At 45.1% G+C, this 8472-nt stretch overlaps 1 protein-coding gene and 1 long non-coding RNA gene across 5 annotated transcripts; one reads left to right on the top strand and one right to left on the bottom strand.

Annotated features, from left to right (window-relative positions):
* Positions 1–90: 90 nt before the first annotated feature.
* Positions 91–8114, bottom strand: LOC125712967 (gamma-glutamyl hydrolase). Of its 2 annotated transcripts, XM_048983612.1 has the most exons (9): positions 7560–8107; positions 7334–7448; positions 7108–7158; positions 6618–6702; positions 4876–5014; positions 4101–4207; positions 1173–1266; positions 878–1015; positions 91–398 (listed from the first exon to the last, which is right to left on the bottom strand). In XM_048983612.1, exons 1-9 carry the CDS (start codon positions 7795–7797, stop codon positions 280–282), a joined length of 1086 nt encoding a protein of 361 aa, XP_048839569.1. In that variant the 5' UTR covers positions 7798–8107; the 3' UTR covers positions 91–279. The 2 variants fall into 2 exon arrangements, with proteins under 2 accessions (XP_048839569.1, XP_048839576.1); XM_048983619.1 differs by lacking the exon at positions 7334–7448 and having other exon boundaries at positions 7560–8114.
* LOC125713015 (uncharacterized) lies at positions 2219–3171 on the top strand. Of its 3 annotated transcripts, none has more exons than XR_007383442.1 (3): positions 2219–2335; positions 2994–3087; positions 3135–3171. It is a non-coding gene; the product is annotated as an uncharacterized LOC125713015 (long non-coding RNA). The 3 variants fall into 3 exon arrangements; XR_007383443.1 differs by lacking the exon at positions 2219–2335 and adding an exon at positions 2830–2899; XR_007383444.1 differs by lacking the exon at positions 2219–2335 and adding an exon at positions 2863–2946.
* Positions 8115–8472: the final 358 nt, after the last annotated feature.

The following is an 8472-nucleotide window of genomic DNA, read 5'->3' as shown; positions in this document are numbered from 1 at the left end:
TTGCCATAAGCAAGAGTGATTGAAAAGATCAAAAACAGAGAACAACCTTCCTGAAGGCAGGAACATATGCAGTAAATAATCAAGGGAAAAGACTATTAACAATTTTATTGGTTGAGGTAATGACGTTCAGACAACACTATCTGTCCACTTAATGATTCCATTATCAATCAAGATGTAAATCTACCCATTCAAGCAGTACTAAGTGCTTGAGGCAAATTAGTTGCTGAACATTCGATCCAAAACAATGGCAGAACGTACAGCACACTCTCTGTCCCTGGCTCAGAAAAAGTAGCACTGTTCGTACGAGGTGACATTTGCCGTATACACAGGGGTGTAGCTGTAGATGAGAGCTGAGGCTTCTTCCTCAGGGCTGGTGAAGTGGTGAGCGCTCTTCCTGGCTGCAAACGGAAAGACTCATCTTCAGTCACATTTGCGCAGATACAGCAGGTGGAAATGGCACAACCAGAAACACCTGGGTCCCTAGCCAGGTCTGCAGCACCGTGCTGGCGATTCTAACTGCGATCGAAATGTGTCTGTGATTCTGCAGATTAGAAGCCTTTGCCTCTGGTCAGAAGGTCAGTGGTTCAAATACTGTTACCAGCAGAGTAATCATTTCACTCTCTGGCCTTAAACAAAGTCCTTGATGCCAAAAAAACTGCATCATGGGCGCTGAAAAAAATGCCAGACCTTGTGCTCTGACTCTAAGCTTTGCTCTCTTGTCTGTATATGTGTGAGTCTTATAGGAGAGCAAGATGGCATATGCAAAGAGTGAAGAAATAATGTGTACTCGTCCTTGTATAATGATGAATAAAGTACCGTGTTAAAATTGGAAGATGACATCATGCGTAAAAAGGGAAGGTGCTTTGTGTATATTTACCTTCATTCACGAAAAACTCAGCTAGCAAAGATGACACACGCACTGCATTGGGGGAATGGGGGAACTGCTTCTTCGGGTGCCACTGGAAGCGGTTTACCTCAGGGTGCCACTGCACTCCGTAGAATGGATACTGCTTTCCTTACAGGAGGGAAACAATGGAGCAGAAACTAATCACTGTGCAATCCAGCACAGCTGACGTGCATTACCTCACCCCCCCCCCCCCCTGTCAGTCCTGCAGCTGTTTAACGTTTGCATCCCCAGGAAGGAGTATGAACATTGTTTGGCAAACAGTTACCTTCCATGGTGGAAACAAACACGGCTCCGTTCTCGGCTACATTTGTGGACAGGATGGAGAAGGACTGTGACAGTTTTTCATCACCTCTGAAGGCCTGTTTGGGTGAATGACACATTACAGCTGTCAAGGTTAAAGCAGTTACAATATTAAAATGACTTATTTTCAAAACGGCCAAATATCCTCACATTTTGCTTTTTAACATCCCACTGACCCCCGATAAATGGTCGCTGCATTTACCACATCACTTTAATATGCATAATATATGCAGATTTACCATCTGTCACGCATCTGGCGTGACACTCACACTTTCAGACTCTCACGCAAGAAATGTTACGGCAAATCTATACTATTCCATTATAAACCTAAAATTAGCTACATCATAAGCATTGGGGTAGTTTGAAAACTCCACAGACTGTTTACAGGGTAATAAAACTATTACTTATTAGATGCGTGTGCAGACTTGCCTTGAACTGAAAATCTCACACCAGCCAGCCGACCAAAGTAGGTAACCCTGCATATGACATTATCTATTTTATGTGACTGACAGTTCACCCCTATTACAAAATCACCCCTATTACATAATTAATTATAGCTGCGTCATTGCATATAACCATTAACTACACACTACACTATGTCAACTGTAGCACAGAAAGGAAGGAGAAGTGAACTTTTGGTGACGGACACAAAGCTGTGCTGTACGACAGCGTGTTTATCTAAAGATCTATAGAGGCTAGCGGCTCAAATTCACCCGAATATGGTCAGTGATGGGCCTCCCCAGGGGTGCATGGAAATTATTGGCTTGATCTCCAGCATTCATCTGACCGAGTCTGCATGAATGTCATGTGTGAAGGGGAAGAGCTTTGATGGGATATGATTGGCTTTTTGAAAGAGGGGGGAAAATTGTGAAAAAAAAGTCAAATAAATGAAAAGAATGAGGTCAGTGGGAGCAGCTGTGCTGTCGGCTTCCTTTGGGAGGTCTATAGGGACCGAGCTGCAGCTGTGCTGTCGGCTTCCTTTGGGAGGTCTATAGGGACCGAGCTGCAGCTGTGCTGTCGGCTTCCTTTGGGAGGTCTATAGGGACCGAGCTGCAGCTGTGCTGTCGGCTTCCTTTGGGAGGTCTATAGGGACCGAGCTGCAGCTGTGCTGTCGGCTTCCTTTGGGAGGTCTATAGAGACCGAGCTGCAGCTGTGCTGTCGGCTTCCTTTGGGAGGTCTATAGGGACCGAGCTGCAGCTGTGCTGTCGGCTTCCTTTGGGAGGTCTATAGGGACCGAGCTGCAGCTGTGCTGTCGGCTTCCTTTGGGAGGTCTATAGGGACCGAGCTGCAGCTGTGCTGTCGGCTTCCTTTGGGAGGTCTATAGGGACCGAGCTGCAGCTGTGCTGTCGGCTTCCTTTGGGAGGTCTATAGGGACCGAGCTGCAGCTGTGCTGTCGGCTTCCTTTGGGAGGTCTATAGGGACCGAGCTGCAGCTGTGCTGTCGGCTTCCTTTGGGAGGTCTATAGGGACCGAGCTGCAGCTGTGCTGTCGGCTTCCTTTGGGAGGTCTATAGGGACCGAGCTGCAGCTGTGCTGTCGGCTTCCTTTGGGAGGTCTATAGGGACCGAGCTGCAGCTGTGCTGTCGGCTTCCTTTGGGAGGTCTATAGGGACCGAGCTGCAGCTGTGCTGTCGGCTTCCTTTGGGAGGTCTATAGGGACCGAGCTGCAGCTGTGCTGTCGGCTTCCTTTGGGAGGTCTATAGGGACCGAGCTGCAGCCGTGCTGTCGGCTTCCTTTGGGAGGTCTATAGAGACCGAGCTGCAACTGTGCTGTCGGCTTCCTTTGGGAGGTCTATAGGGACCGAGCTGCAGCTGTGCTGTCGGCTTCCTTTGGGAGGTCTATAGGGACCGAGCTGCAGCTGTGCTGTCGGCTTCCTTTGGGAGGTCTATAGAGACCGAGCTGCAGCTGTGCTGTCGGCTTCCTTTGGGAGGTCTATAGGGACCGAGCTGCAGCTGTGCTGTCGGCTTCCTTTGGGAGGTCTATAGGGACCGAGCTGCAGCTGTGCTGTCGGCTTCCTTTGGGAGGTCTATAGGGACCAAGCTGCAGCTGTGCTGTCGGCTTCCTTTGGGAGGTCTATAGAGACCGAGCTGCATTGCATTATAATGCATGTAACATTAGACCAAACTACCTTTTAATGTTCCAGCACGTGGAATATAAATTTAACATCCTAATACCCCCAACCCCCCAAAGATTGTTCTCTCAGAACAGACTCATTGTCCATTTGCCGGAACTTCCTCTCTGCTAGATATGAACAAATGTGCTAAAAATAGGGTGAATGGCCACTCAGAAATTCAAACTGCCACCCCACTGTTTCTGTCATGATATGGGAGAAATGCAGAAGCCATAGTTACACACAGTCTGGGAGCAAGAAAATGCAGAAAAACACCCACTTGTCAGTTATGTGCCGCCCGCGTAGGGCTGTGGTGATCAGGGCCCCGAAGGAGTCTGTACTACACTGCTAGCCACGTCAGGTGGGTAGAACGTGTGAAATTAATGGAATAAAAAAAACATTTAAAAAAACAGTGATGGGACTGACGGGAGAGGGTGGGATTCTGGGTAATATGGGGCTGAGAAGTATTATTACTGGGAAGCGGTGCGTGGTTCAGTGGGGTCGAAAGGTCGCCAGGTCGAGCCATGCGTCGGCAGAATAATCACACGTCCATGGGCCCTTGAACAAGGCCCTTAACCCCCCTAGCTGACCCTGAGCTGTGCCCCCCCCCCCAAGCTATGTGTTTGTGTGTCTCATGGAGAGCAAGATGTCATAGGAATACAAAGTAAAGTTTTATCATGCAGATGTAAATGCGTTAAGGTGCAATTTTGCTTGAAAAAGTGCACAATTGTCAGACAATCTCTAGGCAAAGTCTGCCTTTCTCAGGCATTCGTGAGAGATACGCACTGTCTCAGTGACTCCATAGTGATGGAAGTTTCCAGTCAGAGGCTCGTGGGATATGGCCTTCAGCAGTTTGGCTGGGAAATCTTTAAACATGTGGCTGGAATGAGCTTCTAGAAGAACCAGAAAATTTTGGTTACATGGTTTGCTCACAGCTGCACTCGATAACAAGGGCTGACGTACTTCATGCAAAGACGCTAACGATATTAATGTACACGATACCATTCACCATGGTAACTATTTATATTGTATAAGTTTCACATGAATGGCTTGCTCTTGAACAGATCCCAGTATTACATCAGGGATTGTAAACAAAGTATACATTTATGCTTATGCAGTGCAGTACAAAAAAAACCTTTCTTACAAGTATCCAACATCATTATCATTAAAAAAAAAGAATTAACCCCTGATTGACTCTTGCGGACAGTATGCATTTTGCAATATGTGACGTTTGAACTTAATTACCAACTCTTGCTACAGATATACTGCCATCTAGTGGCTAAAACTACATGCCACTTCTAATGTAAGAATTCCAAATAACATGGTGAAAAACGTGTTTCAATTTATGCGCACATAATCCAAAGATTGTTTATTTTCTTTGAGGCATCAACAACAAAATAATATAGCATCTCTATTATCTGTTATCTTCATAATCTGAACATACATCACCTTTGCACTATTTTGCAGTGTTTAGATTAAATAAACTGCTTCCCGTTAACTGAGTGCAATGACAATAAAATGCAATATATTCTAACGATGCACCACTAGACCAGAAACGTACCCTGGGTGAGGTTCAGAGGTAGGGCCAAGTTCTCTGCAGGGGTGTCGCTCAGCAGGTTCTCCCCAGCGACCATGACGGTGAGCAGCTGGAATCCCATGCATGTCCCCCATAGAGGGAAATAGTCTCCCTTCTTGTTTGCCTGTAGTGGGGAGAGATACATAGTAAATCTGCATATAAAGAAGATGCTTCTGTGAAAGCGACAGGCAGCAGAGGAAAGCTTGGGGTTAGAGAGCATCCAGTGTCCCTGCAGCAGTTAGGGGCCTCACTCAGGGGCCCAGAAGAGATATGTTTACTCTGACAGTCACAGGATTGGAGCCCATAACCTTCTAGATACAAGCACAGATCCAGAAGCCACTGCGGTTTACACTGCGCCATTGTTCTGAATAACAGCCCATTTCCTTGCAAGGGCTCATCACTCCTCTCTGGGCTCCAGTCACACCTTCTTCAGCTGCAACTGAAAGCTCTTGCTTTGCGATTGTCAGATTTAACCTGGTTATGCGCATGTGATGTGATCACCAGTGCTTGGCTAATTGTGAGCAATCTGTCAAACACACGACCAGGCTACCTGCTTCATTTCATAATTACATTAATCAATACAGCGTTGGCCTTTCAATCACTGCAGACCTTCCATTCATAATATGTGTATTTTATTTCTAGTTTAAGATCAAAGCTAAATGGATATACTATTGTTACCTGTTGTTAGCATGCTCTCACACAGTATAGCAAAGTAGCCAAGTACAAAGAGCTGAGTAACTTGGTAGAGCCACTTGGTGGTGAACAATTAACAAATATCCTGTACATATGAGCTTCTGATTTCAGAGGGAGGTCAAGCAAGCAAGGAAGGGAGCAGATGTTGTTCTGCAGAAGCAAACGCACATTTTACACTCACCAGTCTAATCAAACAGTTGACAGATTAGTTGTCATTGTGACACACCACAGCACACAGGGCACCACAACGAAATGTGTCCTCTGCATTTAACCCATACTGTACATTACATCTTGACATAGCAGGGGGCTGCAAATTCAGCACCTGGGTAACGGTACATTGCTCTAGGTCAGCAGAGGGGAATTTTATCCACAGCTGGCCAGTGTGTATGAAGGTTCTTGGGATAACCTTCAGGTCAGCTGTTCAGTCCTCTGAATTAGGGAGCTGCAGCAAATTCGTACAAACACAGCAGCCCTTTCTGGGTAAGATTAGCCACTCTAAATACTTTACTACAGCAGTTCTAGATACTTTGCTGGTCAGGGATTCAAACCAGCAACTTTTCAATTATAAGTGCATATCCCTAACCATTAGCCCACCACCACACACACACAAGCCTGCAGGGAGAATGACAGACATAGAAATATCAAACATAATACAGAGAGAAATGTCACTGTATTCTGCTGTGGACCTTTTCTTTGTGTCACATGCTCCCAAGAGGTGGATGACCTATGAAAAATCTCATCATTGCTACCAAGTGGAAACAATATGTCACAGCCCACCCTCATCAAAATAATTTATTTGAATACCCACCAGGCATGTCAGTAAGGTTTAGATTCACGGTTTCCCATATTTTGACTGAGCTAGCAAAAATCTGACACAAGAATACAACGTTTGCTAGGTTCTGCCCTTAATTGTCCTTCAGGTACAAATTCTCATAAATGGACTGACAGGAAGTGCATTACTTCCCTGTAGCTGCTAGGGACTCTAAATGTCCCTGGAGTGACAGCATCCTCACGTACATTTAAAGTTCACCCACCTTGAGTGCAAGCTGGAAGAAGACACGAGCTGCTTTGGCATAGTCAGACGTCACCAGGTTTGCAGCTCCGCCAATATACAGCATCCTGTGAGAGGAGGGGGGAGTCAGTGCGCTCAGTCAGGGCTTGGAGCCCCCACCCTCTGCCCCTGTCTCAGAAATCCTGAGTCAGGTATTAACCTCACTAACCCACAAAGCTGGATGACAAAAGGAGAGGACTGAGAGACGCGTTTCAGTGACATTATGCTGAAGCGCATCATTGTCAATCACCAGTATTTATCAGGAATATAATTCCTCCCAGACGATATCTGCTTCATGCAAGTGGTTATAGGCTGCGGTTACCGAATTAACTGATAGGCCGCAGTTACCGAATTAACTGATAGACTTTTTTGGGGGTTCAGTTTCGGATTTTTTAAATACATGAAACTGCAGGTTTGTGGATGAGAAAAAGCAACTTGGAAATTAAAAATCAGTACTTCTGATGGAGACCTACCCATTTATTGAGTTGAAAATCTTCTCATATTCAGCTTCAGACCGATTCAACCTTCAGTGAGAAAAGAATGTGCAATTTTGAACATCAGGACGCCATCTATGAAATCAATGGCTAAAAAAATGTAATTCAAATCTATTTGATATTGGTTATATATATAATATATATAGTATTATATTTATTTGTTCCAGGACTAAATTAAATGCATATTGACTAAGTGAGTTTTTACCTAATAGGCACAACTCTGCTTCCTCCTGATTCCAGATATTTCACATATGTAGCTGGAATATAATTGTTTCCAAATGGTTGCATAATAGTTTCGTCTACTTGTTGTGCGAGAATTCCTATAATATAAAACAAAAAAACGGATGCAGGGTCGTCAAATGATCAATCATATCTTTAGATTAAGTTAGTTATTTTTTTGTTCAACAGGACCCACTCTGCCGATCACGTACCTATAATTGGTCTGTCGTTCACGGACATCCTGTGTCGCGTCGGTGTAGCGTTGCATGTGACGCCAAAACAAACCAGCGCAAAAAGGCGAAACATCTTAAATAACCGTAGTAGCGCCACGGTTACGAAACGACCACTTATTGCAACAGTGTATCCGAGATCTTGAGACATTTTATGTGACAGTAAATGGGGAGTGGCTTGTATTTTCAGGAACGAAAAGTACAACTTAGTTGTGTACATTCACAGAGAAGTCTGGAATTTCCTTGGCTTTTTTTTGCGGGTGTTACGCAGTCGCGCTATAGTTCTCTGTATGGCTGTCGCTGTAGTCGTTATTTTTTCAAAAGAAGGACGACCGAAGTGAGCAGTTTGTTTAACGACGGAAATAATCTTGTCCTGTCCTGCGAACAAACAGAATGCAGGCAATCACTGTGTTGACTAGATCTTACCTTAATAACAAACGTAATTCGCAACGTGATGAACTGCATAGACACACACACAAACAGATTTGTAATTTTATCTTTGTGGGGACTCTCCATTCATTACTATTGGGAAAACTGTAATCTCAACATGACGACCTGGGTAGGATGTGAGTCGTCGAACATGAGGACACTATTCTATATGACGTTCATTCCCCTTGAAATAAAGGCTCACATCTGCTAGTATATGGGTTTGGCCCATGACCCCAGAATGACAGTACCACAGGGTCAGGACCACCCGACTTTTTACAGTGCTCTGTATCGGGTCGCAATATGGAGGGGGGTGGGGGTGGGGGGTGCTGATGGAGTCATCACAATCTACTGGTTGCAAAATGGGAAGTGTATACACATATTCTGCAAATCATCTCGCGCCCCCCCACGCTTTGGGAACCTGTACTACGAAAAGCTATACTTAGTGCAAGATGGATGAAAGAATTCA

This window comes from Brienomyrus brachyistius, chromosome 2 (genome assembly GCF_023856365.1).
Source record: "Brienomyrus brachyistius isolate T26 chromosome 2, BBRACH_0.4, whole genome shotgun sequence".
NCBI classification, from domain to species: Eukaryota; Metazoa; Chordata; class Actinopteri; order Osteoglossiformes; family Mormyridae; genus Brienomyrus; species Brienomyrus brachyistius.
This window is presented reverse-complemented; position numbering and strand designations above follow the sequence as displayed.

Bases quoted from the DNA above. Each gene is read 5' to 3' on its own strand.
- LOC125712967 (XM_048983612.1), bottom strand. From the start codon at position 7,797: ATGTACACAACTAAGTTGTACTTTTCGTTCCTGAAAATACAAGCCACT. The intron at 1,267-4,100 runs GTGCGTATCTCT...TCACCCAAACAG, and splicing joins ACTATGGAGTCACTGAGACA to GCCTTCAGAGGTGATGAAAA. The intron at 399-877 runs GTAAATATACAC...TTCCGTTTGCAG, and splicing joins TGAGTTTTTCGTGAATGAAG to CCAGGAAGAGCGCTCACCAC.